The 15000-nt window shown below is 46.5% G+C and overlaps 1 protein-coding gene across 1 annotated transcript in view; it reads right to left on the bottom strand.

Annotated features, from left to right (window-relative positions):
• The window catches only part of LOC132461178 (gamma-aminobutyric acid receptor subunit beta-2-like), a 51725-nt gene extending 38795 nt beyond the window's left edge, over window positions 1-12930 (bottom strand). Inside the window, exons 1-3 of the mRNA XM_060056222.1 lie at window positions 12721-12930; window positions 12297-12394; window positions 11496-11563 (exon numbers count right to left, since the gene is read on the bottom strand). Coding sequence (XP_059912205.1) covers window positions 11496-11563; window positions 12297-12394; window positions 12721-12791 — 237 coding nt within the window. The 5' untranslated portion in view covers window positions 12792-12930. The remainder of the gene's footprint in view (window positions 1-11495; window positions 11564-12296; window positions 12395-12720) is intronic.
• Between the last annotated feature and the right edge of the window lie 2070 nt (window positions 12931-15000).

Genomic DNA, 15000 nt, shown 5'->3' with positions numbered 1-15000 from the left:
ATACATGAAGGATGCATTTGTATGAGAAGGATCCAAATGATTGCTGGCATAGTGAGATACTTGGAGAGTCATCCAGAGTACACGTGCAATGATTTATCAGCTGAACTATGGCCTTGATGTACTTCTCCCGATTCGGCTCCATGCCTGTTACGGTTTGAGACATGATGCATGCTCTTTTGCCGTACTACACATTGAATGCATTTTGGACCCATCGCCAACAGCATGGACTCACTGAGGTGCACGTGTCACTTCCTGATAGCACAACCCGGAGGTACTCACCATGCAGAGCTGAAAGAAACATCTGCACGACCTCATCAGCCATTGATTAACCATCGCCTTACCACATTTTGGACCAGTGCGGTCAAACAGGGATTCATCAGGGTCCTCCGTTTTCATGCCATTGTTTGACTGTTGGCATGAATGAATGGGATCTATGTCTACACTGACACATGCTTGGTGACGTTGAAACTTGCTTTATAATGATTTGCTTCAAATGGGAGCAAGCACAACCTGATCAGCCTCAAATCCTGTTGAATCCTGTTTTTTAGCCCTATGTGTAGCATTGGGAATATCTGAAGCAGATGAATGAATTTGTTACATTTTATTGTTATTTTACTAATGTATAGGTTAGATTTTTTTCTGCACCAGTTTATCAAATTCATCTTAAGAGCAAATTTGCTAACCAATTGAGCAGACGTGCAAACATTTTGTTTGAGGACATACAACAAACAAAGCAGCATCTGCTCATTGGAAGAAACTATGGATGGGAAATACTCATTTGGATTTGGAGAAGTCTGAGCTGTTCCATGAATGACAGATAGACAAAATAAATGCAAGTTACTTATAAGCTTGAGGTTTGTGACATTAGCCGGGTTTGTGAGTGATATCATGCTATATCGACTTGTTTGTTGTCCTTTGTTTTAGACCGTTACTTTAAGTATGTATACATGTTTTACGTCTGCTATGCTAGGAAGTCCGAGCAAGGGGAGGCTTCGCGCTTACCGAGATTGCCCCCAAAGTGCGTGAAACAGCTAGTTTGTGCTCAAATTTTTACATCTTTTCGGGTTGGTGAATTTGCTGACACACGCGCAAAGCGTTTGACCAATCGCAGCAGAGAGGGTCTGCTGACCAATCACAGCAGACTGCGCTACTCGGGATGGGGGCCTTTAAGCGAAATGATACAAAACATTATGTTTATGAAAGCCGCTGGAATTGGTTTTGCAGCAATGTACAGGGTGAAAATAATAAGGGGTATTTCTAACATCCAGGAATGAAACCCTATTCTAGTAGTACCCCCAAATTCAATTATTAACCCTAAAATAGCATGATATGGAATCTTTAATCATAACATTTCAGTCACATCTCAGACTGTTGAGCATGCATCTTCTGTTTTCTGTGTTCTGTGTTCTCACTGATGATGCTCCTGAGAAAGGAGATCTGAATGGGTTATCTTCGTCCCAGCTCAACTTCCGAGCCGTTTGGGTGTTTTACCAATGTGCATCACTTCGCGGTTTCTCTGCCTACTTTCACATTGATAGAATTGGAAATGGCAACATTATACTGAATAAATGAAGCGACCAGATACCTGCTTTCATATGAGAGATGCTTCTACTACCACTACTCCTCAAAATAAGAATAGGAAGGTTGAATACAAGTACTTTCTAAATTGTTGAATGAATATGATATACCACCACCTTATACACACACATACACACACATACACACACATACACACACACACACACAAAATAAAACCCAGGTCAGGCTTAATCCTTGTTGTAGTTTGATGTTTCTGGCTTTGGACCATTTAACATGATTTGCTCTTTGTAAACCTCCCCGTCGTGCTGCACATCTTGCACACATAGCCTATACCTTCAACAATAATATTTAATAATCCACACGCTTAACATGGTGGACTTAATAATGCATCCAATAAAAAATGCAACTGTTCTATGGCTCTCGTTGCTCCGCCTAGCTAACCTCTTTTCAGATTCCCCCCTTCTTTTTTCATCTTTCATTTCCAGGGCGGGATTATGAGGATGAATAATTCAAAAAGATGGCAATTGTTCTGAGCCGGGGATTAGCCATAGCTGCCGATGTGGAAGCTAATTCTGCAGCTAACAGCGCTGCAATCATACGCATTCCCCTCCTTAGTAGACTTCACAAACCCTTAGCTTTAGCTTAGGGTTCAGGTTTAGCTTGTGCTGTGTGACCCACTCCAAAAGAAGCACTTGCTCTAGTTTCGTCATTTACTACCACTATTCTTTATTTAGTGGGTCTCGGTTTGTTTGTTTGTATTTATTGGTAAATTTACTGAATCAAAAAAAAAAAAAAAGCTTTTCTAAACTCTGGTCATTCAAAGCACTTCAACAATGTCAGCCTCACCCAGACGAACGCACTTGGATCCACTGACGGCAGTCTGAACCGCACAACCGACAACAGCCAGCTCGCAGGGAGCAGGAAGGGTACAGCGCCTTGTTCAGAGACACCTTGTGACCACATAGCTAGGAGCAGCCAGGGATTGAACCAGCAACACTTCGGTTGCCGGACAACCCGCTCTCTCCTTCTGAGCCTCTGCCCGACACATGACTGTGTTTCGTGTGTCCTTGCACACTGTTACCATAGTTACCACAGTGTTTCCCTCTAAGAGATGATTCGGGTCCAACACATCTCATTATGAGCCGAGCTTAGGGAAAGAAAAGTGAGAAGTTGGACATACTGAGCACACAGAGGGTGGTGCGAGTGTGACTCACACCATAGCCAACTCCAAATGTCCCATTTGGAATCCTGTTTCCATGGTTATGGCCCGATTGCCGACTGGTCGCATTTGGACAAGTGGTAATAGACTGAAATCTCTTGACCCCTGAAAACTGTCAGCAGCCCACTGGTTTATCGTGTCCCAGAATACAGAAATGATAATGCTGGAAATACATCGATCCATCTCTCCTGCGCCTTGCAGCCTGCAGCTTGTGTGAGTGTGTGTGTGTGGCAAGAGACAACCACACACACACACACACACACGCACGCACGCACGCACGCACACACACACACACACACACACACACACACACACACACACACACACACACACACACACACACACACACACACACACGCATATATACACACAATAGCGACCTGAGTCAAATGGTAGGTGAAATGAAGCAATCTCACCCAGCTGTCGCCCTATGAGATGCAAGCACACAAACAGACACACAGAGACACATGCACGCGCGCAGAGTCCATGTGTCTGTCTCATCGCGTTACCTTGATTAACTGTCTAAATATAGGCTGTCTGATGAGTGCCATCCACTCTCCAGCAGACTGACTGAGCAGGGGAGACACAGGGGTAGATCAAGTATATCAAATAACACTTCACACACGAGCCCATCATGTCAGAGGCGCTCAGGTTTGATCAAAACCACAAGACAATCTTTCTATTTCTCTCTGAGTGTTGTATCTTTATAGTCTGTTGGATGTCGGTACAGGCCGTGGAAAGGGGACCCAAATACAGGTGAATACAGAGGTGAGTGGGTCCGATACAGGACAACGACAGGTAATGCATGTCATCTTCAGTTTTAAACTTAAACAGCCTCTTTTATGTCCAAACCAAAAGTATTCCAGTTTATTTTTCCAACCTTACGTTTTGTCTTTAGAGGTAAAGAGGTAACGTACATGGCGTAAATGTACTCGGTCATTGTGAAGTTCCACTTGGACGTTGACCGAAAAAAAGATGGAAAGAAGGAAAGAAGCAAGGAAGGAAAGAAGGAAAGAAGGAAAGAAGGAGAGAAGGAGAGAAAGTAAGACGAATCTACGGCCACATGACGGACCCGACGACAGTGAGGCCACCAGCTGTGTGCGTAACCCGGCAACGGGTGTTGCGGCGATGCAACAGCATCATGCTGTCAATCCCACCCTGTCCCACCACCCATCCCCCCCAGTACGGCGACAAGCCAACAAGGTGGCCCCCCCTGCGTGACATTTAGTCCTGCAGCTGGAGGAAGCAGAAAAGACCCCTGCCCCCCCCCAGACCGATGGCCCGAGCGTCCGACTCATCACTCACTGTCAGCGGGGACGTCCGCGGCATGCTGGGGACGCATTGATTACACGCCTGCCTACACCCTGGCATTCCCATGCACTCCTGCTAATTGCACAATAAGCAGTGTGTGTGTCATTAACAACTGTTGTTGAAAGGCACAACTTCAGCCATTATCCGCCAGTGATAGGCGGGCACGTGCGGCGGGCGTGCGACGCGTGTCCCGTGCACACGTGTCGCGCATGCACCAGCTGAACCAGGGTTTACACTATTGTTTACACGGTAGACTACGGATACACTATTATGTGACTCAAAATGCAAAAAAGGCTGAAAAAAGGTAGTAACAGATCATTCGCAAGAGAGAGATACAGTGAGCGAGGCTGACTGGAGACCGAACACTATCGTGGCACATCGAAGGAAGGAACGTGGAGACAATACAGAGAGGAAGTGCTCGACGCCATCGTACAGACACTCGTTGTCTGCAGAGATGCTAGGCACAAAGGGCTGGTGTGGACTACTGATGTGTTTCAATGGAAGAGAAAAGGTCTCCACACGGCCTGCCGCCGTTGTACAGAGCAGAGTGCTGACACGACTGTGGCCTCAGAACCCGACCCTGCCCACCTGTTTCTACTCTGTTTCACTCATGTTGGCTGTTATGACAAAAGCACAGTACCTAATATTATCAATACACACCGAAAAGGGTTCATGCAAAGTGCCAAACTAATTTCAGAGGTATACGTGCCGAGAAATATTCAAAAGACAATCGATGGACGCCCTGTTCAAGTATTGCTTTGATTGAACAACAAGAAAGCTTAGGTTCTAATCGACGGCTTTTGATTGAGAGCTGCTAACATTATCAGTATGTGTAATTTCAAATGCTAATCGACTCTTGTCTCCTACAAGCCTGACTATGCTATTGTCTTGCAGGTTTAGCTAACTGAGGAAACAATGAAGAAGGTAGGAACAATGATAACGTATGCAGCCAAGTGCCTCTCAGGGACCAGCAACCTTGAAGCCGTGTTCAGCTAAGCCTCTTTCCTTTAGAATCCCCCAAGCTTGGGAAAGAGCAATACTAGTCAAACTCTGTGGAAACCCCCACTCTTGAATTTGAACAACTCTTATCTCTGGCCAGACTTTGGAGACGGCATGGACAGAGCAAAAAGTCAATTAGCATTCATACAATCCCTATTGGACTCCGGCACGGGTTCCCGACCATGAATCACTCACAACCCCACCCCCCCGAAGGGAACACTGGCCTTCCGTCCGGCGCCATGAAAGAGTTCCAGAACGGTGGATCCTGAGGGGAGAGCGAAAGCCCTCCCAGAGGTACCTGTGGGTTCCTCCCACGGTGTAGAACAGAGGTCCCCTTCTCAAGCACACCATGTATGGTCACGTCACGTGATGCATTCTCCTCACTTGGAATTACCCAGATGCCCCTGTGAGCCATTACGTCATGTTAGTAGTTAGCAACACCGCCACCAGACACCATCACCCTCAAACACATCTACAGAGGCGGGGAAGGCATCACCCTCTCGGTTCCAAGTACTAATTAGGAGGACGTCACTGTTTAAATGAGAGAAAGTAATGTGGCTTGAGGAAAGAAAATGTAATGTTTGTGTTTAATCATTGTTGGAGGCTAACAGGTGTCATTATATACATGTCATTGGAATATGAAATGAGTGGGATTTAGCTTAATGACAGTCGGTGCGGGCAGCTCGTTTAGAGCAAAACAAAAAATGACTGAATCAATGTAGGAGTGAAAAGCTTGCGAAGGGTATTATCATAAGAGCTTTTCTTTCCTTTAACATAGCTCTAAAGACAACAACTATTGTAAATAGAAAAAAATGCTTCACATGGCATGCATACATTAAAGTCACTTTAGTAAGTCCAATCAAAAGGGAAAGAATGAAACACACGACTAAAAGTCCACAACCAACATTCCACCACATGTCCATCATGAAGACCTCCAGTCCAGGAATCCATGTGGAAAACTGAGAATACTCAGAGTACTCCATCAAAAGACACATCCCGGTTCATCTCTGACCAAACAGGATCAGAACTCTGTTTCACTCAATACCAAAAAAAAGAAATACCTCTATCAACTCATCAGTTGCTCATGTTACTTTCCTTCATAAGTATTTCAATTTCTGTGGTTCAGTCATGGAGGCAAGGGACGGTGTGAAACTGACTTTGACCTGATTATCTACAGCTTGTGTAAAACTAGTGCAGCAAGTCAGATTGTTCCAATGAAAATACGATAATCAAGTTGAGTAATTGAGGAAATATAAGTGGCCTTTTTGTTTCATGACAAGCGTTGGTCTTAAGTGCTGAAACATACAAAGTGCCTTGCAATTACCACACAACAAGACATTAGGCCGCTGGAGAATAGACAATGCATGAAACTGAGATATTTATCTCAAGTTTGATAGATTTGCATCTTCAAAATAAGAGCACCGCCGAAGTGCACAGAGTGCACTAGAGCTGTACCACTTACGGTGCAGGAGTCTGTGTATCACAAAGCGTTGCTGTGCTGTGTTGGCTCAATGATGGTTGTTCTGAATCTGGATGAGTTGTTGTTGTTGTTTTTGTTGTTGTGATTACTTCATCTCATGTTTGTGTTGATCTCTACCACTCATGTGCTTTCCTCTTTTGTTAACACTTTCTACCGCATTGATCGTTTGTACTTGTGCTATTCACTGTCTTTGCTATTCTATTCACACTTCCTTTTGTTCTGTTCCGCCGCACATTTCCATCACCACTTACTCACTATAAATGAAAACAAAACCTTCATCGCCATCTTCATCGTCACCCCCGTTCACGACGCATGGACTGTTTCCGACAGCAGCCAGCTGCATGTTCTGCTTGTCAATGTTATTCAAATCTCCCGATTGGTATGGCAAATATATAAATATATTTGTATGTGCGCAATGCTGTTGTGTGCTTGGCTGTGTTCAATATAATCCGAGTGGATGAGTCAAACTCTGCAGGGAGCCACAGGGAAACCTAAACAAACCCAGCATGAATAATGCAACATGAGGCATAGGACGCTGTTGCTCTGCCTCACACCCTCTATTCGTTCCCCTCTCTCTCTCTCTCTCTCTCTCTCTCTCTCTCTCTCTCTCTCTCTCTCTCTCTCTCGATATATCCCTCTCTCTCTCTCTCTCTCTCTCTCCTTCCCACTCTCCATCTACCCCTACATCCCATGTGACTCTCTCTTTTATACACGCTCAGCGGAGCTGCGTTTTATTTCTCGCTCTAAATGATGCATGATACAACTGTATGTAACGCATACATCCTCTCGGTTTTAATTTTGTTAATACAGTTTTTTCATTTCTTATAATATGTCGTTGCTCTACATGTTTCCATGGCCCTTCCTGCATATGCCCTAGCTGTATCTGTTATCTGACTATTGAATGACGTGGAGTTAACGGGACGTTCGATATACGAGTAGAAATGGTTGGGCATGTTGTGCACTGGAATGGTATGCTCTTTCTGCCTGCGTCACTGAATTTATACGATATAAAGCGTCAAACAGTCCCAGATACTTTACTCTATTGAGGACCAAACGTTTCCTTGGTAGAGTTAAGGGGCAGGAACAAAAGTTGTGGTTTTAGGAGCATTCCATTATAGCGAACAAACTTTCAGTGGCCTCATCTACAGCCATGAGTCATTGCCATTAACGCTAGCTTCAATTATTGGGATGTAATCGCACTTTCTTTTATCTTTTCGCCTCTTCCATCATACACTCAATGGTAAACTATTTAACCCCTTGAAAAGTTGGACTGCAAAAGTTGACCAATGCATTTTGGGAAAAACCACCAACTCAGCAACTTGCGTGCCTCCTTTGACGTTAGTGGTGATGGAGTGCTGGCTGTTGCTGGGAAATACAGATGCAGATTTAATACCATTATAAAGCTCTCAGGTAAAGCGGGAGGACACTATACAGAATGCTGGAGCGCTTAATGGCTGGTCCGCTCCTCTTATCGATTGTCATATAACAACAGCTGTAACCCAATATATAAAGTACATTTGTCAGTAATCTCTCTCTCTCACACCCTGTCTCTCTCTCACTCCTTGATATATAGCTGTGCACCCATAATGTCTTGATCTGTTGAGCAGCCCAGGCTGGGGCAGGAGGAATCGGGCCATGGACTAAAATGGAAGGCTCTGAAACCCCACCACCTTCGCCTCGGACGATCGATAAGCTCATCTTGACCTCTGTGTGTGCATCAATAATGGTATTTCTTATGTCTTCCCTATTTCTGCCGTACACAAGCAGCTGAACAAGTTGTTTTTCTTCCAGTGGAACACACTGTGCGCAAAGGGCTGAAGAGGACCGATCCAACAGCCGTCGGTATGGCAACGGGAGGAGGCCATATAGTATGTCAAAGGCAAACGGACGACCATAATGGAAAAAGGGAGTGAGGGGGGGAGAGATGGATGAGGGAGGAAGGGAGGAATAGATGGAGGGAGGGAGGAAGGAATGGGTGGAGGGCGTCAGGAAGGGAGGGATGGGGGTGGAAGGGAGGGATGAAGGAAAGGAGGGAGGGTTACCGTTGGAGGGATGGGGTAGGGAGGCAGTGAGGGAGGGAGGCAAGAAGGGATGAATAAAGGGAGGGAGGGATGGAGGTAGGATTCAGTAAGGGAGGAAGGGATGGAGGAGGGAGGCGCTGAGGGAGGGGGAAAGACAGATGAAGGAAGGGAGGGAGGGAGGGATGGAAGGGGCCATTCAAAGCATTAAACACAGTTTCGAGAAGCCGTGCCGCCTCGGTCCATAATCTGTCTCATATCCTTGGTATTCATGGTGGGTGTCTGGCTCAGTGTGTCCACCTCTGAGTCACGCAGCGTGAACCCAGCAGCACTGGAGGGCACATGACCTTCCTGCGCCGCTGCCGCCGCCGCCTGGCCACGTGACGGCTCCTGTTGGAGCTCTCTCCCCCCACTCTCCCGCCCTCCTCCCTCTCTGCCTTTCCGTCCCCCCTTACGCACATTTGCTTTTTTTTTTTTTTTTTTTATCCCGATGAGTGTGTTCTCTCCATGTTCAAACACATATCAAACACCTGCCACTCTCACAGGCACACACAAACACGCCAGGCGCACCCACACACGTACACAGGTCAATCCACAGGGTTTGCCCGAGGCCTGCATGCCGTGGATGCTTGTCCCGGGTGCGGAACACATCAGTAGAGTGGGTTCATATCAGATCGATTTTGAAAATGAACAGGGAACAGCGAGCCATGGTATGCATACATCAGTGTCTCATTACACCATAACATCTACATCAGTGTACTCAGACACACAGTGGTTATTTCCCCTTGTCCTACAGTCACGGTTATATAATGGGATATTGGGCACAGTCGGATACCTGCCCCAGTGGCACGCGTGCCCATTATCGGGCCCTTTCACTGGGCTGGCGGGGTGGTGGGGTGGGGGGGTGGGGGAGATGTGGGGGGGAAAGCATCAGAGGAGATACCAGATGGGAAATAGAAATGGGCGCAAAGGAGGAAATAACATTCTTGTTCTTTAGCAGCTGCCGTCCTGAAAAGAGGTTACAGCTGCAGGAAGAGGAGAGGATCAAAGAAGCCTTCGCTATTACGCACAGACACGCACGCACGCACGCACGCACGCACGCACGCACGCACGCACACTCATACACACACAAAAATCCCATACACATACACACAAATGCAAATTACCCATGCGTGCGCAGTGCACACAAACAGAGACACAGATGCACGCACACACAAACCCACATACACACACACACACACACACACACACACACACACACACACACACACACACACACACACACACACACACACACACAAACCCACACAACTCACATAAACGCAAGCACACACATGGTCGCTTATGGCTTATACCATGTGTGTGTGTTCGCTTTGCTGATGTGTAGGTGAATGTGTGTGTGTGTGTGTGTGTGTGTGTGTGTGTGTGTGTGTGTGTGTGTGTGTGTGTGTGTGTGTGTGTGTATGCATGTGTTTGTGTGTGTTTGTGTTTGCTGTTGTGTCTGTGTTTGTGTGTGTGTGTGTGTGTGTGTGTGTGTGTGTGTGTGTGTGTGTGTGTGTGTGTGTATGCGTGTGTTTGTGTGTGTTTGTGTTTGCTGTTGTGTCTGTGTTTGTGTGTGTGTGTGTGTGTGTGTGTGTGTGTGTGTGTGTGTGTGTGTGTGTGTGTGTGTGTGTGTGTGTGCATGAGTTTATGAGTGTGTTCGGTTTCAACATGTCAAGTCAATGCCTGTATGCGTTTTAAGTCTGCATTGCTGTGGATGAGGATGAATGTAAATACAGATGACGTATCTTTCCCTTTTTCGACACATCTAATCATCATCTACAAAGGCATAAAGATAACAGAAGCACGAATAACAGCCTTTGGGTAGCACTGCCAAGAAATACTCAAGCATGTAAAAACCCCTTGAGTTCACAGAATGAATCACATCTAAACTATATTGATGTCAACGTTATAACACCAGTACCACCATGGCTTCACCCACAAGCCCAGCTCCACTTCCGAGTCATAGTGTGCCAGTGGTATTGGTAAAGTTTCACAGACGGCCGGAGTAACACGTGTGACTTGACTCGGGCGATAATTGGCCGTATTGGGATGTGTTTCTGTGGTGTTGTCTGTTTTTAGGATGAATGTCAGAAATAAGCCTGCCTAAATAAAAACAGCTTTGCTCTTCGGCCTGAAAAGACATGCAGTTTTACAATCGCATCACTAGGGGGTGCTCTTGTATGAGCGAAACTACACATCCATATCCAATGTGGTACCATTTTGCTTAAGTGCAATCAGAAATACTTTGGATAGTATAACAGCTTTCTATTTAACACGGTTTGGATCAAACTCTGGAATATAACTTGATAATAAAAGAGACGGGGTGTTTTTCAGCCGTGAGACATGCAGTTGTGCGACTGGCATCTTTCCTATATCAGTCTTGTAAGTAGCCTTTATCTAAACCAATCGTTTAAACGTGCGTGTGTGTGTGTGTATGTCTTTATGCGCGTGTGTGGGAATTTACATGTTTGAGTGTGTGTGTGTGTGTGTGTGTGTGTGTGTGTGTGTGTGTGTGTGTGTGTGTGTGTGTGTGTGTGTGTGTGTGTGTGTGTGTGTGTGTGTGTGTGTGTGTGTGTGTGTGTGTGTGTGTTTGTGTGTGTGTGTGTGTGTGTGTGTGCAAAAAAAAAAGAATTACCTGGGATTGCCTGTGCTAAATCCCAGGGTGATGCCCCCCCCCCCCCCCCCCCCCCCCCTCCCCTGCACAATACTTCAAATTAGGGTAAGGGGTATCCCATGTTTCCCGAGGGGGTATAGCTGTGGTGTGGTGAGGGTGGCGGCGGAGGGAGGGGGGGGGGGGTTCCCCTGATGGGTTACAACAGGCATTAGGACATCATCAACATTGGCCATCGAAAGGGAGAAGGGGACAAGTGATAACGCGTTTACTTACCATATTGACTTCTGAGACCATGTCTATGCTCGCTATGTCTATATTCATGCCCACACCGACCGGGGGACCTGCAACACATCACACAACACACACACACACACACACACACACACACACACACACACACACACACACACACACACACACACACACACACACACACACACACACACACACACACACACACAACATCCGTCAGCCATCGGAGCATTGAGGCACATCCACATTTGCACAATAAAAAATAACCAACCTATCTGTTGCATATGTGATCATCCGCAGGGTTCCAACAGACGAACGTCTATAAACATTCAGAATAACAACTATTATGGACACGATGCGGGGCTGAGGCGGTGATAATCCATCCGCAATAAAAGTTAGGACCGCGATAGGTTTGGCTATTTCAAGTCGAATCGATTCGAGAGGGAAGAGTTGAACCGTGGCAGCATTCTTAAAACGGTCTGTTCCCCCAGACCCTCCAGGAGTTTTAAAACACTCTTAAGGTGTGAGGCTCTGTGAGCTATCTCCGACATTCATCCTCTCTCAGATGACTCTAAAGAAAGGTCTGGAGCTTCATGTCGATCAGCGCTCCGATCGAGACCCGATCGGACCCGGTCACGATGTGTCTAAGGGTCCTGTACCCTAAAAATCAACGGGGGGTATCCCCCCCTTTTTTTTTTAATTTACGAGAAACGAACGCGTATGAACGGATGATGGAGATGATGATCCACGATGATTCAGGAGCATCGACGTGTTCCAGCGGGTTGACAACACACTAAATGAGTGCAAGACGAGCGGGTTTACCTCCGAAATCTGGCCTCAGTCGTATATCATATCCCTTCAGCAACCTGTCCACCGTCTCCTTGACCAGAGACATATTGCTAGGGTCATTTACACTGGAACTATGGAGGGGGAAAAGCAAAGAAACACAGAGCCACACACACACACGCGCGCGCACACACACATACACATACACATACACACACACACACACACACACACACACACACACACACACACACACACACACACACACACACACACACACACACACATACACACACACACACACACACACACACACACACACACACACACACACACACACACACACACACACACACACATGCACACACGCACACAAACAGAGACAAGGTATTCTGCATCAATCAAAGTATCCAAGTCGTTTCATTGTTGCCACACAACGATCCATTATTGCAGCTCTTACCTGTGCGCACACACCGCCAGCAGCACGAGGGGCAGGGACACCTTCATCTCCCTTATTCTCAACACCGCCATAGTTGCATGTGGTTTGGTTTTGTTTTTTTTCTTCTTTTAGGGAAGACAAGGCGAGATCCAACTTATTCTGACCAGTGCAGTAAGTCCAATGTGGGGCGCATGCGCAGACGCGACCACAACACGGAGCGCAGCGCGGCGCCTCGCTGCTGCGGTCGCTGGTTGGCGGTGGAGGATGGAGGGTGGTGGAGGATGGAGGGTGGTGGATCCCATTTAAAGGAGCGACGCGTGTTTCTGCTCCCAGACACACGAGCCACGCAGGGTCCTCCCCTGAAGTGTTGATGAAGCCTGGTGGATCTCATCCACCGTCATTAAACCATCATGTAGATCCGCCCCACTGGTTAATGAAGGACATCTATGAAGCCAAACACAAGAGGACCAGTGAGGAGAGCACTGGTTTGGGGGGAGGATGAGACCAGTGAGGAGAGCACTGGTTTGGGGGGAGGATGAGACCAGTGAGGAGAGCACTGGTTTGGGGGGAGGATGCGACCAGTGAGGAGAGCAATAGTTTGGGTGGAGGATGATACCTTTGAGGAGAGTTTGGGTGGAGGATGAGACCAGTGTAGAGTGCACTGGTTTTGGGGGAGGATGAGACCAGGGAGGAGAGAACTGGTTTTGGTGGAGGATGAGACCAGTGGAGAGAGGTGGTTTACGTGGAGGATGGCGACACACGACCGGTGTCTCGCATTAGCGCAGTGCTGAAATATAGATGAAAAGTTGCCATATTTATGCCTATTTTCTATATTGAAAGCATCCATTTTAAATAGTTGGGGCATTTTTATAGCACACCGGAGATAAGAGCTGGTGGACTTTGTGCAGTCGCTTAGTCTACTCGGTTCAAGACGCGCTATAACTTCTACTCATCCATGGTGCTGACTCTTCCTCTCAACTCATTGAACGGATTGCGCTCTCGCGACCTTTTACACTTTCTCGCTGCACACGCGTTATTTTCTCGCGGTATTCGGCCCATGGTGTATCATAAAGTTAGCGTCACGCATTGTAGGAACTCTCATTTCGAACGTTCACAGAGAATTGGAGGCCTTTCTGAAAAAGAACACGCAAGAGCGCATTTTGTAAAGAAAAAAAGCAAATAATCAGAATCAGAATTACTTTTATTACATCTTAGAACAGATACAAATATGTAAAAAATATAAGTTAAAATAAGTAGCAGCATAGATCACAATAATAAATAATGTTAATAATAAAAAAGAAATAAAGTAAGTAATAATAAGAAAAACTAAAACGGTGGTAATAGGTTATAATAAGTAATGAGGTGTAGCAAAGTGTAAAGTGTAGTGTAAATTGTTCAAGTGGTAGTGGTACCAGCCACAGCCAAAAAGCGTGGGTGATTCTTGCAGCGTGAAGCGAGGCTGTTCCAATGAGATGCCCGCGAGGAGGGAGGAAGTAGTAGTGCGCGCGGACGGTGGCAGGGCGCACAAGATCCTACGCCGGCGGCCAAATCTGACTATTATGGCCATTGTTGCTCAGCGGACCAGCAAGCGTTGTGCGTGCATGCTGCGTGTAACGCGGACAGGGCGGTGATGACCGCGGTGGGGTGGAGGGGGGGGTGGGGGAGCAGGGGGAGTGCTCGAGCACACACATGCACACACACACACAAACACACACACACACACACGCACGCACGCAAGCCTCGGTTGGTGGGTGTCCTATATCTGGTAACGAGGGTCTACAACTTCATCATTGATTCTGGAGTTCAGATGCCCGCGGAAGTCCTTCGTCCCAATGACGTGGAGTTTAGGCCCACGTGTGATGCACTGAGATACTTCGAAGGCAATGCATGTGATATCATAACAGTAATAAATAAGTGATTTAGTTTTTATTCATTGGTCAGACATTGCATACATATAGGAAAATAGGAGATCTTATTATCAACACAACACTAGGCACACTACTAGGAAACAATACATCTATATAAACTGGTTTCTATTCATGCATATATATTTTAAGTTAGTGTATTTGCCAACTCTCACACGCACACACACACACACACACACAGACACACACACACACACACACACACACACACACACACACACACACACACACACACACACACACACACACACACACACACACACACACACACACACACAAACACACCCACACCCACACCCACAACCACACACACACACACGCAAACACACTGAACACGTTTTTTATCATGGCTTCTTTGCTGCACATTGTCTTCATG

This window comes from Gadus macrocephalus, chromosome 7 (genome assembly GCF_031168955.1).
Source record: "Gadus macrocephalus chromosome 7, ASM3116895v1".
Lineage (NCBI taxonomy): Eukaryota > Metazoa > Chordata > Actinopteri > Gadiformes > Gadidae > Gadus > Gadus macrocephalus.
This window is presented reverse-complemented; position numbering and strand designations above follow the sequence as displayed.